Here is a 16,166-nt window from a genome sequence, read left to right on the forward strand (position 1 = left end):
ATTTGGGAAGACAAATGTCTTGTATGTCTCCCTGTAGAGACCATGTCACAACCAATCTGATAGTAGCTGCTACAATATGAAAGATCTGAATAGTAGGAAGCCCACCCTAAAATCTGTAGCCAACTTTTCTTTTCAGTGCAGGTTCAAAATTCCCGGGGAAGACGTTGTCATCATGTTTATTTACATTAGTGTCATTTAGTTTATTCATTCGATATTTATGCCCTAAAAGAGTGAAAGGGAAACCGAGCCTTATCAAGATATTTGCACGCTTCAATGCTGATCATGGTCTTGTTTCAGCTTGTCGTTCCGCTTATTTCGGAGCGCCGTCTTCCGGAACCATATCGCTAATCTAATTGGACAGGTGACTATCACGTGGTTAGAAATCCAATTTGTTTCAATATGGCGGATGCCAGTCAAGAATAATTTCCCAAACTGTCCAAACATTTTCCGTCCATTCTGAGTTAAAAACAACTGCAAAATGACTGAAAAGACGGCACCTAGAAGCCAACTTCGTTTAGAATGGGTGTACGGATACAGGGGACACCAGTGCCGTAATAACCTGTACTACACGGCGGCGAAGGAGGTGGTCTATTTCGTAGCCGGTGTTGGAGTTGTTTACAACAGCAATGATGGGAAGCAGAAATTCTACCTGGGCCATGACGATGATATTGTCAGGTGTGTGCTGGACAAGCCTCTGCATTTTCTGGTCTTTTTAATATACTTGCTAATGGGTTCCTAATGTAGCTTTTATTGCTTCAGATTCGCATGATTTTGCAGCCAAATCTGTGGTTGCTAAGCACTAGCTCCTCCTTGGTTTTTTTTAAAGAATAAAACTGTCAATCATCAGTACTGAGGTGCAGCTCTGACCCCTCTTCGGGGAGGGGGGGGGGGTCAGTTTTAAGTTTCATGTATAAATGTTATTTTGATCCTTCTTTCAGTTTGGCATTGCATCCGGAGCGCACCCTTGTGGCCACAGGACAGGTTGGAAAGAAGCCCTATATCTGTGTGTGGGATTCACTATCCATGCAGACTCTGTCCATTTTGAAAGATGGCCATGAGGCCGGAGTTGGGGCACTGTCATTTGAGAAAAATGGAATGGTAGGTTATAAGCAAAATGAATAACTGACAACTGAAAAGGAGAGTTGTTCCAAGCCCTCTTGTCAGCCAAGGGACAGTGGTATAGCAACTCAGTATGACAACCTTGTAGGTAGATTATTGAAGAGAGAGATCAAACTTGAACTAGCTGCTCCAGGTTAGAATTTTCTTCTGAATGATTGAAAGAGGAGATGAAGAAAAAATCATTTTGGAGACACGAGTTGTGCTTGAATTAAGTCCAACCGACATAGGGCCGAATTTACCAAGGGTGTTTAGCTTAAAACAGCGTTTAATGTCTGAATAGACAGAGTCAGGGCCTTGCAGGGTTTCTTCATGAAAACCGCATTAGGCCCTGAAACTGATTATGTAGAATTTACACGCGTCTAACTCTTAAACACACACTTCGTAAATTCGGCCCATACAGATTAAGTTATAACTTAATGAGTGATATGTTTAACTGTTTCATTTTCAGAGGCTTGTTAGTGTAGGACTTGACCAAAAATGCACCATCAATGTGTGGGACTGGAGAAAGGGGAAAATCATTGCCACAACTATTGGACATACAGACAGGGTGAGTTTTCCTCATGGCCTTGACTAATATCATACATTTAAGAATGATAATCTCTTGACTTCATCTCAAGGTAGAGTGCACACATGCACAGCTCTTTTTCATGATTCCAAGACCAACAACAGGTAGAGCCTGTGTGAATGCTATGTTTCATTTTCCAGGTCTTTGATGTCCAATTCAACCCTTACAAGGAGAACTCTATTGCAAGTTGTGGTGTGAAGCACATCAAGTTCTGGACACTGTGCGGTAATGCCCTGACTGCCAAGAAGGGTGTCTTTGGAAAGGTTGGAGAGATCCAGACCCAGCTGTGTTTGGCCTTTGGTCCTGATGATATGGCATACTCTGGAACGTTGAGTGGAGATATCTACTGCTGGAAGGAAAACACCCTGATGAGGGTTGTTGGAGGTGCTCATGCTGTAAGTCAAACTGTTTCAATTGATGAAAAGACATGCTTTACAAAAAAGTTTATGGACAATCTCTAATGAGCTCTGTGTCACTTGACTTTCAGGGAAGTATCTTCACAATGGAAGCCACAGACGAAGGTTATGCGACTGGTGGCAAAGACGGGACGATAAAACTCTGGGACTCTGATTTCAAACAGCTGACTAATGTAGATCTGACCGAGACAGAACAAGGTTACAAAGGTCAGTTATTTAGTCATATCTTGCTTTTTGTATTAGCAGGACACATTGACTATCTCTATCCCTCTTGTCCTCTGCTTACTCCCTTGCGATTATTTGTTGTGTGCTGCAACAGTTGGGTGTCAATTATATCAGAATTATCTTGGCCTGGGGGTTGAGTCCGTAACTTGCCCATGGTCACAATTAGTTTCAGTGTCAAGTATGGAACCAAAGATGTTCATATCACAAGTCTTACAACTTAAAGCTGGACTAAAACACCCCTCACAATCATCAGTGGCTTTGTGCTGGTTAGAGCATCTAATTTCTTCACTTTGTGCCTTATTTGCAGTAACTGGAAGACAGATGAGTATGATGATATGATGATAATAATAAATGTCATTTGTATCGCGCCTTTCCGCGGTTAAACCACGCTCAAAGCACCCCTCTCCACTTGTCGAAAAAGTAGCGTTTTTAACTGACTCTTGAACTGTCCAATGCTTGTCTCTGCCCTGGTAATTAATAGATAAATCTATGTCTTGCAGGTCTGATTGTAAGAAGTGTTTGCTGGAGAGGAGAGAAGATCCTCTGTGGGACACAGGACAGTGAGATATTTGAAATTGGCGTCCGGGAGCGAGAGAAGCCTGTGTGCCTGGTCCAGGGACATGCTGAAGGGGAACTCTGGGCTCTAGCAGTTCACAGCAAGAAACCTATATTTGCGACTGGGAGCGATGATCATACGCTGAGGTAATGTGGAAAGGCCTAATCAACTGTGTCCTCATTGGAGAGTTAGCTATCAGTCTGGAACTATATATCTGCGAGTATTAGTTGATTGGAAAATAAGAATTTCACCATTTGAAAAGTATTCGATTTTAAAGCTAAACGTACAGAATTGGAAACAGTTCTTGAAATGATGATAGACTGTACCATTGAAAAAATTTGTAAACTGGCTGAAGATTTTAGTGTGTCATTTAAAGAAATTACCAAATACGCAGTGTCTTGTCTCGATTTTGTCATTTACATGTTGTTTCCTCCTGCAGGTTGTGGCACATGGGTGACAAGGCACCTCTCTCAAGAACGACACTTGACCACAACATCAGATCCTGTGCCTTCAGTGAGGATGGACTACATGTGGCAGCCGGCTTGGCTGATGGATCATTCACTGTATTGAAAACAAAGTAAGTAAATCTGACAGGTCAATGCAATACTTTCCAAACAATGGACCTATTTCTCTTTAATAGCTGTACTTGGTGTGGCCATTTTGGTATGAACAAAGAGATGACGCTAATTCTCATAAAGAAACAAAAGTTTGAAAAGTTGACCTGTGGAATGAGGTGCTGTAAAACTTACTTTGTACTGGTAATATTTCAGGGACTTGTCCGAGATCATCCACATCAAGGACAGGAAGGAGGTCATTCACGAGATGAAATACTCTCCTGACGGAAAGCTTCTTGCTGTTGGCTCCAATGATAATTTTGTTGACATCTATGCTGTTGGTCAGATGTACAAGAAGGTCAGCCAGTGCACGGGAAACTCAAGCTTCATCACTCACTTGGATTGGTCTGAGGACAGCAAGTTTATACAGACAAACAGTGGAGCTGGGGAGAGGCTGTTCTACAGGATGCCAAGTAAGTAGCGAGATGCTGTAATGTTCATCAATGGAGTTTTTGGCCATGTCCTGTAAATGTTAGTTCAGTCTTACTGCATTTTGAAGCTGTTTCTTTGCACCTAAGTAACCGGTCTAATCAAACGATAATCTCTGTCCTGTTTCTTCAGCTGGCAAACAAGTAACTGCTAAAGAGGAAATCAGGAACATCCGTTGGCAGACTTGGACCGGTGTCCTTGGTCCCGAGGTCAATGGAATCTGGGAGAAGTACACCGATACGAATGACATCAATGCTACAGATGCTTTCTTTGGAAGTGAATGCATCGTCACTGGAGACGATTTCGGACTTGTCAAACTGTTCAAGTTTCCGTCATTGAAGAAAGGTGAGAATAGATACATTGAGTGAGAATCCAGGTCATTTGAGAAAACTAGGTCAGATAAAGTTACCAGATTTGCTGTAAAACTTTACTCAAATATACCTAACAGCACATCTTGATTTATAAGTTTGTAAATGCCTATGGGCTGGTGGAAAAGATATTTCTTTCGGCACAGTTTGTAAGATTTTCTGTAGATACTTGTGTATCAAATCTACAATTGAACTAATTGTGTTCGTTTCGTTTCTTAAGGTGCCAAATTCAGGAAGTACGTTGGACATTCAGCCCACGTGACCAATGCGCGCTTCTCCCATGACAAGCAACGAGTCATCACAACTGGTGGTGGCGATCATGCCGTCTTCCAGTGGCGGTTCGTCCCAGAAGGAATGGCAGGGGACGATGATGGTCAAGCTATCGGAACGAATGGTATGTATCAAATAAGAACCGTTTCTTTGTAATTTTTATAATAAAATTCAGGCCTACATTGGGCCATGTCGAGTCAATGGACATTGATTTCCAAGTGTACCTGTCTTTTAGAAGTTACTGAAGACACCATTAAACTTAAAAGACGCTTGAAACAGTAATTTGCTTGACTTGAACCCTGTTGCTCCATGTGGAGTACTGGTCACCAAAAAGTTTTTTACACTGAAGCACTTTCATTCTGATTGTAGCCTATGTGGACTCAAACAGTGAAGATAGTGACTCTGATGTTTCTGATGTCGGTGAGTTGGACTCTGACCTGGAGGCAGAGAAACAGAAGAACTATGATCGAGACGTTTATAAGGAGGACATGAAGGTGTTGAAAAAGTCCATGAAGAGCGAGATGCGAGCTGGGCAGAAGAGGAACTCACCGCCAGATAGTGGACTCAAGCTGGAGTTCGTTCATGGGTATGTTTCTCAGGCTGGATGTAGTGTAACTTCGGACGATTTAGAAAATATTGTCATTCCTTTTGGCTTGAGCAAGTCCACTGGCGATGATGTCTTTCTTTCAAAGTAACATTAACTGGAATGCCTTGAGTTACTTCAGGGAACAGACCTGAAGATGGGTTGAAGGGCCACCTAAAGTCCACCAATTTTCTCATTGTGAGAACGCATGTGCCTTCCTAGAATCATAAAAAGTGATCTGCTCTCTCCCTCACGCATGTTTGTTCTTCTTTTAGGTATCGAGGATACGACTGCCGAAACAACCTCTTCTATACTCAGAACGGAGACATTGTCTACCATGTCGCAGCTGTTGGCATCGTCTACAACAGAGAAAGCCACTCACAGAAATTCTACCTCGAGCATACTGATGACATCCTCTGTTTGTGCATCCATCCGACCCGTGATCTGATTGCCACCGGGCAGGTTGGGCGAGACCCGTCTGCCCATATCTGGGACCTTACCACCATGAAGACAGTCTCGATACTGAAAGGGGAACACCAGCGTGGGATCTGTGCTGTGGATTTCTCAGGTTTGTATACTGTTTGCTTCACCGTGAGCCTTGTGGTTTAGTTCATAGTCAAAAGATTTCTGTTGCTCTGTCTTACAGAGTTGGCAGAATGACTCATGACCTTTTTTGGCAAAGAGGTAGAGTCTTAACCATTTTCAGTATGTGCAAATAGTCCTACTTGTTTCATTTGGCATGGAGTCTGGAATGAGGACCTACACCAGTTTTAACAGGTTATTCACTAGTGGATCTATTTGCCTGGCACCTGAATGCCAGCTGAGTGTTTGGTGAAAATGGAGAGGCAGCCTAGACATGATTCTTTTGCTATTTTCAGCTGATGGTCGAAAGCTTGCAAGTGTTGGTTTGGACGACAACCATGTAATTGTTGTGTGGGACTGGAAGAAGGGAGAGAAACTGGCCACGACTCGAGGTCACAAGGACAAGATCTTCGTGATAAAGTGGAATCCGTATGACCTGAACAGGCTCATCACAGTCGGGGTCAGACACATCAAGTTCTGGACTCAGACAGGTAAAGTGGCTTTTTTTGCCAGCATGATTCAGTGATGGACACCCATTTTACTCTGTGGCATTTTTTGTAGATTTGCTGTTCATGAAGTAGGCTATGCCCAATGTGTGCACATCCTCCACACCATATTTCAGTATATTTATTTTCATCTGTCAGTCTTACCTGAAGATGTCCTGTGGACTGGCAAAGTTTTAGACGCAGCTACCCAGCCTTGAGCTGGCACCTCAAGTGAAAGATGCAGAGGCCAGTCATGCACAACCTGGAGAAGATCTATAGAGCTGAGGCAAAGTCTCTGTGACTTGAATTGAGTGACCTGTTGATAGCAGCCAAAGACTCGCTAAAGTTGAGAATAACTGAGGCTAAGCAATGCTTCAGTTGAAGTGGAAGGCTGTAGTTTATTTCTTTTGGTTTACAACTGAGTTGTTGACACAATATTATACTCACTCTTGCAGGTGGTGGTTTCACATCCAATCGTGGCACATTTGGCAATGTTGCCAAGCTAGACACCATGCTGTGCCTCGCCTTTGGCAAAGATGCCGATACGTGCTACACAGGTGGCGCTAATGGTGAAGTCTACGTGTGGCAGGGAAATGTGGTCGCCAGGACTGTCAAGGCTCATGAAGGACCTTGTTTTGCCATGCACTCCTTGGATAAGGTAAATATTAGTATCAGGTCAGCTGAGAACTCTGCAGCCAAGGATAACTCGGAGAATCTTTTAGAATCCGTCCTTTTTAGCTCAATGTCAGCCTTCGAAGCAAGTAACGGGAAATGAGGGAGTGTTTCTGGTTGGTGAGGATGCATCTCATGAGAGAGGTGGAGGCACCTGTGCTGAAGACTTCTGATGAAAATTTAATTTAATTTATTTTACAGGGTTTTGTCACAGGAGGAAAAGACGGCATTGTTGGCCTGTGGGACGAACCTTTCGAGAAGTGCCTGAAGACCTACAGCATCAAGAGATCTTCCCTTGCCCCGGGCAGCAGGGGCACCTTGGTTGTGGACAGTCCTTCAATCAGGGCAGTCGTTCTTGGCCATGGTCACATCCTAGTGGGGACAACCAACAGCGAGATATTAGAGATTGCCAAGACTGGGCCAATGAATGTCCTTGTTCAGGTAATAACTTCTAGCATTGAGTGTCTGCTTCATCTTGGTTGTTTACTTTTTGATGGTAACATGTATTACTGTGGTTTTTGGCATGCTGCTGTGGAGGCCCAATGAATCTCAACTTCATCCAAATGATGGCTGTAGAAAATGATTTTGGCCTTTGGCTTCGATTGTTTCTAGTGTTACTCAGCAGTGATCAGTAATTTCCATGTTGCTCACGTTGTCATCCATTTGCAGGGCCATCAAGAGCTAGAACTGTGGGGTCTGGACACCCACCCTAGCAAGGCAATCTGCGCCACTGTCAGCGATGACAAGAGTTTGAGAATCTGGGACCTTGGCCCAGAACACAAGATGCTCAACTGCAAAGTGATGAAGAAGCCAGGACGCGCTGTTGGATTCTCCCCTGATGGAAAGGTCATCGCTGTCGGACTTAACGATGGTAGCTTTGTCGTGGTCAATGCTGACACCTTGGAAGATATCGTCCAATTCCACCACAGGAAGGAGATGATCTCTGATATCAAGTTCTCACCTGGTAAGTTTCCATTTTCACAACTAGATGAGTTCTATATCCTCGCAATTTTAGTCACTTTCTCTTTTGGTAACACAAATTTTTGGATAAAAAAAATCTGAAGATAATTACCGTACCGATTGTATTTTGCTTTTAGATTTGGGAAAGTATCTTGCCGTTGGCTCCCATGACAACTTTGTTGACATCTACAATGTGTTGAGCAGTAAGAGGGTTGGTGTGTGTAAGGGCAGTTCCAGCTACATCACACATGTTGACTGGGATGCAAAAGGTAAGTTATAAAGTCTTCCTCTGTGGCTTAGTTTCTAAATAGCCTAGATTCTTGTCAAACGCACCACATGAACTTTAAGAATGCCACTGGTGCAATTCCAAGACTTGTTGTATTCTCTGCATCTGAATAGCGCATACTCAACTTTTTCAGGCAAACTTTTGGTTTCAAATTCTGGCGCCAAAGAGCAGCTGTTCTTCGAGGCTCCACGTGGCAAGAGGCAGACGATACGGAATGCAGAGCTTGAGAAGCATCCGTTTGCAACCTGGACCGGCGTCCTTGGTCACACCTGCGAGGGAATCTGGCCACCGAAGTGTGATGTCACTGATGTGAATGCTGCATCAGTTACCAAAGACAGACGTCTCATTGCAACTGGGGATGACTTCGGCTTCGTAAAACTGTTCAACTATCCAGCATTGGTAGGTTTATTTTGTTTTGTGTATTTTTTCTAGGTGACATTTTATGATTGGTCAAAATGATATGTTGTTAAATTTTGCTTGTGATGGTCACCAAAAGGGAAGGAACTATCACATTCAACCTCAGCATGTACAATCGGCTGTTGAATAGAGTTGAAAGTGAGATTGCGTCTGCTGACACTTGCATTGGTTGACTATAGAACTTACACTTTATCTTCAACTTCCCACTCTCTCCTTCCAGGGAAAATTTGCCAAATTCAAGAAGTATGTCGGACACAGTGCTCACGTCACCAATGTGCGATTCACCAGTGACGACCGATATCTGGTGTCTGTGGGCGGTGCGGATACAGCACTGATGGTGTGGTCACATGTTGGTGTAGGCGAGAGGGCGTCTGCTCGTGGAGACAGTGATGACTCCGATATGGAATCAGAAGAGGAAGGAGGTAAGTCAAGGCCACTTAATTCTGGGTCGAGGTCATGGCGTTCTGTTCTTGCTTTCCCTAGATTTAATAGAATTAGATTTTTAGGATAATTATTTTCCAATTTCTCAGGCTATGACAGCGATGTATGTCGAGAGAAGGACATGGACTACAGCAAGAAGATTTACGTCAACCCGGTGAGGGATACGAATGGCATCAAACCACACTTGCAGGAAAATGAAGTTGAACAAAAGTAAGTCTTTATCTTGAACTATTGAATTCTCATTTGTATTGTACTTGACAAGATTCAGTTCTCATTTGATGAAACGAATTGGTAATGTTATGTCAATGTTTTCAGACCGGCAGTGAGTCGGAATGCGCCAGTGCCGCCGAAGGTGAAGAGGAGTGATGGGGGTGCTGGTGAGAAGAAGAAGAGGACACAGCCTATCACTGTAAGTCTGCAATCAAAATTTCAATAAAATAATCAGATCATGAAATTTCAAAGGTATTTCCAATCGAAATTTTTAAAAAGAAAATCATTTTTGTGAATCGTCTGCAGAAATTTTGAGGTTCACTGTGATAACTTGTTTTGCGTGTTGCAGGACCTAGTATTGGAACATGTGTTTGGCTACAGGGGATTCGACTGCAGGAACAACATGCACTATATCAACGATGGGGCTGACATCGTCTACCACGCAGCCGGTGCCTGTATTGTACAGAATTTAGCAAATGGTGAGTTTACGGCGTCTGCTAATTGGGTCATATTTCCACTGTTCTGCCCTTTGTGTTGTTTAGGTTTCTAACAGTGACTTCTTTTTTCCCCAGGCACTCAAAGTTTCTACACCGAGCACACCGATGACATCATCTGCCTGACTGTCAACAGACATCCCAAGTTCAAGAACGTCATCGCAACGGGCCAGATTGGCAAAACTCCAGCCGTGAATATCTGGGATGCGACAAGCAAGCAGACGCTGTCCATCGTGCAGGGCTTCCATACCAAGGGTGTTTGTGCCGTAAACTTCTCCTGCAGCGGCAAACTGCTGCTGACAGTTGGCATTGATGATGATAACTCCGTTGCTGTGTGGAGATGGCAGGAAGGTAGGCACGAGGTTGATTATCTGTCATTAGTTTATTGGTCAGTAGGCTGTTATTGCATTGTTTTGGCAAAAATCATAGTGTTGTCATAGGAAATTTACCCTGTTGATAATTTCTTCTCTCTAAATCTTTCAAACTTTTATTCCAGGTGCCAAAGTGTCGTCAGCTCCAGGAAACACAAGCAGAATATTCCACGCAGAATTCCGTCCCGACTCGGACAGCCATTTCGTTACAGTTGGCGTCCAACATGTCAAGTTTTGGACAGTTGCCGGCAGTACACTTGTCGGGAAGAAGGGAGTGATTGGTGAGGTTGTGACAGCCAGTGGAGACCCAGCAAAGATGCAGACAATGCTGTGTGTTGCTTTTGGAGCAGTAAGTGTCTTTAGATTCCGTTGTATTGACTCAGTTAACCACTCCTCTGTATAACTGCATGGTCAGGTTCCTCATTTGAAGAGTTACATTGAAATGATACATACCAATCATTTTTGTCTTTTCAAACTTTTCAGAACAATGTGACATTTACTGGTGCCATGAGTGGAGATGTGTATCTGTGGAAAGACAACACGTTAGCCCGAGTCATCCACAAGGTGCACACTGGGCCGGTCTTCTGCTTGTACACGACACTCCGTGACGGCCTTATCGTGTCGGGCGGGAAGGAGCGCAGGAGCAAGGACGGTGGCCCGGTGAAGCTATGGGATCAGGAGATGAAGAGATGCAGGGCCTTCAATATTGACACCAAGGATGACATCACTGTGGTCAAGAGCGTGTGCAGGGAAAAGGTAGGCTACAACGCGAGGGTCCGTTCTTTGTAAAATCTCGGTGGAATCATTGAGATTTCATCAACAGCTCAAGTGTATGTTATGAGTTTCTCCAGAGCTAATAATGTCCTTTTTTCATGCCGAGCTGAACTGAAAGCTCATAAAATTGGAAAGTCTCTCAGAAATTCTTTTGTATGAATCATGATAACTTTTCTGTTGTCCTGTGCTGTCGATTTTGCGTATTGTTTTTATTTGTATCTTTAGTTGACACCCTGAATATGCTCAATTTTTACACTCAAATTATTCCAGGGTAAGATCCTAGTAGGAACCAAGGATAGTGATCTGTATGAGATCGGAGAGAAGAATGGTACATGCAAGGCTCTGGTGCATGGCCACAGCGAGGGTGAACTCTGGGGCCTGGCTGTCCACCCCACGATGGAGCGGTGTGTGACGGCCAGTGATGATGGTACCATGAGGATTTGGGATCTAACAACGAAGGTGTGTATGATGAACCCTTTTTGTTACAGCTTCACTTAGGTATCCATTCAGCTCTAAATCATCTCTAACCTGACTATCGTGGGCTAGCTGACAGTGTCATATCAGTCTTCGATCATATAGTCCGCTTAACTTGCTGGTGTACCGGGGTGAAGCTAGCATACTTTATAAATATATTGCTTCTGTTCAAACATCGCTGCATAATTTCATATCATGATATTTCAGGCAATGTTGCACAGTCTGAGGGTTGGGCCAGCACGATCAGCTCACTACAGCTCTGACGGTGAATACCTGGCGATCGGGTTGAAGAATGGCGAATTCCTCCTTCTCAATGCTAACAACCTCAAGCTGATCAGTAAGAAGAGGGACAGGAACAAGTCCATCGCAGACATCAGGTTAGTGCCAATCCAGAAAAAATTCTTCAATGGTCTCTGTTGATTATATTTATTGCTAAGTACTTTTCAAGAGATGCTACCTTCTGGTTTCCGAACAGAATCTTAATATTTGCAGTGCTAGTCCATAGCGCAGGTCATCAACTGTTGAGCACTCCTCTGTAGACAGATAGAGTGCTGATAAAGGAACTTGGTCACATGCTTCTGGGCTGGGATCTAGGACTGGTTGAAGACTTAAGGTCCTTGTCTCTTCCCCTCTGGAGAATCCTGAGGTTTTTGAAATGGGATTAGACTATCATTGAATCTGATGAGTCAAGAGTTCTCCCACATGCTTGAGTGAGTACTGAAGTTGCTGAAGAGATCAGCATATCCATTATGTTCAAACTGAGTTTGCTGCATTTTACATTGATATACATTTTTCCTGCAGATTCAGCCCCAACAATAAGTACCTTGCGGTGGGCTCTGAGGACCAGTGTGTGGACTTTTACGACATATCCCAGGGTCCTCCGCTAAACCGTGTCGGTTACTGCAAGGGCATACCAAGCTTCGTCATCATGATGGACTTCTCTGCAGACAGCCAGTTCATCAGAGTAAGTGGGTCGAGAATTCACAAATTCCCATCAAAAAAGAAATCTCACTTTATAAAGAAGGGTCAAAGTAAAGAGCTCCCAGTAGTTAAAAGATGTGCTTTATGATGACTGAATTTGATGACAGTAGGGCACAGGTAGCGCTTGTGAATGTACAGTCATCCTCAAATCTTGACATGCCATTATTTTGATTTAGAGGTCACTGGAGCACAGGGTTTGTCACAAAATTTGTATGACATAAAAGGACAGCTTGAATTTTAAAAAATTTATGAAGACCTCATTCTCTATCCACTTGACTTGTTGTATAGTGGCTTAATTTCTTTGACTTTTCCAGGTGAGCACTGGGGCATATGTTAACCATGTGTTCCAAGTGCCGAGTGGAAACCCTGTGACAGATGCAGCCAAAATCAAGAAGATCACCTGGGAATCATGGACAAGGTGAGAACGAATTGCCATACATTTTTGCCTTTGAATGATCTGCTCCTTACAGGATCTCCATATGTTTTGGAGCAGAACTTGAGTGTGTTAGGCATCACAAGATCTCAGGCTATGCAACCACTGTAGTTTGGCAGACAAGGCTATTTTGCCAACAGACGAGACATTTTATTCTTTGGGAAGGACTAATCCCCAACTATGGCCAGAAATCTTAAAACGTCAACTCAGCATACAGAAGAACCGTTGTTAAATCACTCATTTAAAATCGTGATGAAGTTTATGGTTTTTCTTTTGCTTCCAGTGTCCTTGGCAGTGAGGTTGTTGGTATCTGGCCTAGAGGGGCCGGCCAGGCAGACGTCAACTGTGCCAACCTTGCTCACTCCTGCAATGCCTTCGTGACTGGTGATGACAGTGGCCTTGTGAAACTCTTCCAGTTCCCGTGTCCAGATAAATATGTAAGTTTACTTTTCATTCATTCAAACAGACTTCTGTTTATTAACCCAATCTTAGATAGTTTATCTTTTTGTGAAGCGAATGTCTAGTCTAAATTAACCCTGTAAATAGAAATTCTCCACACATACTATTAAGCTTATGCTTCATTTCAAATATCAGCTATCATTAAAAGCTGCTTTAAACATCGCTTATGCTAATATTTGACCATTTTCAATGCTTGGCAGTGATGCTGATTCTAACAAAGATTGTATTGCTTAATAATTTGATGAAGCCTGCATGTAGGTAGCCTACAATTTCAAATCCTTTTGGTCTGATTTTGATGTTTTCTTTCTGGCCTTATTTTCACCTTTGCCTTTACTTTATTCTTATCGCCAATTCAGGTTGAGGTAAATACATTTATACTTTCCTATTATGCAATATTTCTAAAAAAAGATTGATTCGATTATCTTTTCTTACCTGACGAACAGTATAAGACTGACCAAATATGTTTTTCTGTATTGTTCTTGTAATTTTGTGTAGATGAAATAACTTCACATAACATTCACATGAATTGTGGTGATCAGTCTAATCTATTGACGCGGATAATCCCAGGCAGATAATCTTCCTTGAAACACAAATTTTGATCAGTCATTGAGTATTTTCTTGTAACTTTCTAAAATCTCTTCTTCGTGTGAACTAAGATAAGCTTGAGTGTGACCAAGAATTAATAAAGACCAGTCTTTTTCAATTCTTGGTGTGACTTATCCCGACATTATGAAACATGTTGTAATCTACAGTGCAAAAACTGCTAATTGACCTAGTCTTAGATATAGCCCCGTCTTTCTCTCAAAAACTCAGAACCCTGGCAACATAAAAAGGTGTTTCAACCTGAAGTGCACTGTAGTGTATTTTGAAACTATGTCACCTCTTCAATACTGCCAATTGAAATAGCCTTTGAAAATGTTATGTACACTTATGTACTTGAAAAGTGCATTATTGTGCTTGTAACATACTAAAAGAATTAATGATCCCACACTTTCACCTTACCTTACACTAAACCATGCACACAAGGTGTTTACTTTACAGTCAATTTGACAAATATTTTTTAGCTTAGTTAGTTGTGTGATCTTGTCAAAATTGATTGGTTCAATGTCTTGCTTTGCTTGAAGATAGTTTCAATGTTATGAATAAAAAAATTATGATATTTTAATGCTTTAATCCTAAAAAGGTGTGATTCAGACCTTGACTGATTCAGTAAATCACACAACATCTCCGCGAATTTGCTTGCTTGCATTAAATTCTTATCATCATCTTTGATAATGATATTTTCAGGCCAAACACAAGACGTTTGTTGGCCACGCAGCTCATGTGACAAATGCCCGATTCACGTTCAACGACCGATATCTCATTACTACTGGAGGAGATGATTGTTGGTAAGTATCAACGGTACTTGACCTTGATAATGCACAGATGACTCTATCAGATCTTATGCAAACTTTCCAACTAATTTCGTCCCATAAAATTCCCATGGTGTACTTTTAAAATTTCCAATTAGAAACTTACTACAACTTTTGCCTGATCCGAAATGGTCGCTTATCTTGTTGATCTTAATCTTCAATAAGGTACAATAGAACCCCTCTATAAAGGACTCCCTCGGGACTGACAAGTGCTCTCCTTAATAAGGAGGTGTCCTGATTACAGAGGTCAAATTGTGTAGGAACAACACACTGGAGGCCAAAGCCACTGTCCCTAATAATGATAGAGAGAGTGTCCTGCTAAAAAAGGTGTCAGCTAAGGGAGGTTCCACTGTCTTTTCAAATAGTTTCAATATGTTATATATAAAGACCTTTGATACTTTAATGAGCAATGGGTAAAATCTTCGGTAAAACCCGTTGACCATTGTCACCCGTTGTGATCAGTTCTGGTTATTCATGCTCTCGACAACTCCACACTATCTCATTGTGTTTTCTGACGTTCTCCTGGGAGGTTCTCTACTCTATGCTCTGTGTGGGAGAAGCCGTCACTGGGAATCACATTTTGAATACAAAATTCAGGTGGGAACTGTGAGTTTGATATCATATCAACTAATATTTTGTTTTATTTTCAGCGTCTTCGTTTGGAGGTGCAAATAAACCCATGAACTGCCATAACGGTGCTGACCACATATTACCAAACAACTTCATCAAATCTTATTGTAAACATCACCACTATCAACTAGGCCATCGTGACAATTCCAACACCTACAATGATAACTTCTATAATAGAAATCATGTCATGTTGATGGAGATAAGGCCATGTGACATTGTCTGTGCTATTTATCATAAGTTATTAAGGCAGCATTGTGTAGATTTACTGCAAACATTCTGTAGGTGTAGTTAAAATTAGATGAATCAATCTACTTTAAATCATATCAAACGTGTTTGTTTACGCTGTAATCTGAACTCTGTTTAAACAACATTAGTGCCCGCCCACACATCTGATCAAAACTCTCCTCATTGTAGTAACTATTTTGTATAGATTAGCTATTTTCATAGCTCAATATACCTGTTTGTTATTTTTACAGTAATTTATAACTCGATAATAGATTATATATGTAACTATGTATTGAATTGAATTGTAGAATTGTAGAAATGTACTTTAGATTTTCTTAGTTTATAGGAAATACTGATGAACTTAGAGTAATTGCGATTTAGTTTACCATTATAATATGAATAAGATATGGTTAGGAGAAATTATTTATACATGTAGTTGTGCTTGATGGGATTTCCCATTAGTTTTGTATCATAGTTAAAACCGTCATGGATGGATGGTAGTTAAAACCAGTCACATTTGACCTAACTCTCCAGTACACCCAACATTGTACTAGTAACCAATGAACTCCTTGGTGGGTTGAAATAATGATAGCCAGCACTTTTCTTTGAGACACCCTGTGAGGTGAGAAAAGCGGTATTGAAAACAAGCGTCATCATAATGATAAGACACCAGGTGTATTTGACAAATTGTCTTGAAAACTGTCTGCAGTTATTC

At 41.9% G+C, this 16,166-nt stretch overlaps 1 protein-coding gene across 1 annotated transcript; it reads left to right on the top strand.

The window, feature by feature from the left end:
* Positions 1-407: 407 nt before the first annotated feature.
* Positions 408-15,386, top strand: LOC135484124 (echinoderm microtubule-associated protein-like 6). Its single transcript, XM_064765268.1, has 32 exons — positions 408-675; positions 939-1,098; positions 1,568-1,666; positions 1,825-2,079; positions 2,172-2,307; positions 2,826-3,027; positions 3,321-3,458; positions 3,652-3,908; positions 4,057-4,269; positions 4,513-4,686; positions 4,932-5,148; positions 5,421-5,713; positions 6,024-6,218; positions 6,668-6,870; positions 7,086-7,325; positions 7,554-7,848; positions 7,982-8,113; positions 8,264-8,529; positions 8,768-8,969; positions 9,078-9,198; positions 9,304-9,397; positions 9,548-9,677; positions 9,771-10,043; positions 10,189-10,412; positions 10,547-10,819; positions 11,108-11,296; positions 11,519-11,688; positions 12,113-12,275; positions 12,607-12,710; positions 13,009-13,162; positions 14,472-14,572; positions 15,247-15,386. Exons 1-32 carry the CDS (start codon positions 479-481, stop codon positions 15,269-15,271), a joined length of 5,895 nt encoding a protein of 1,964 aa, XP_064621338.1. The 5' UTR covers positions 408-478; the 3' UTR covers positions 15,272-15,386.
* The last annotated feature ends 780 nt before the right edge of the window (positions 15,387-16,166 follow it).

The sequence above is a fragment of the Lineus longissimus genome, chromosome 3 (genome assembly GCF_910592395.1).
Source record: "Lineus longissimus chromosome 3, tnLinLong1.2, whole genome shotgun sequence".
NCBI classification, from domain to species: domain Eukaryota; kingdom Metazoa; phylum Nemertea; class Pilidiophora; order Heteronemertea; family Lineidae; genus Lineus; species Lineus longissimus.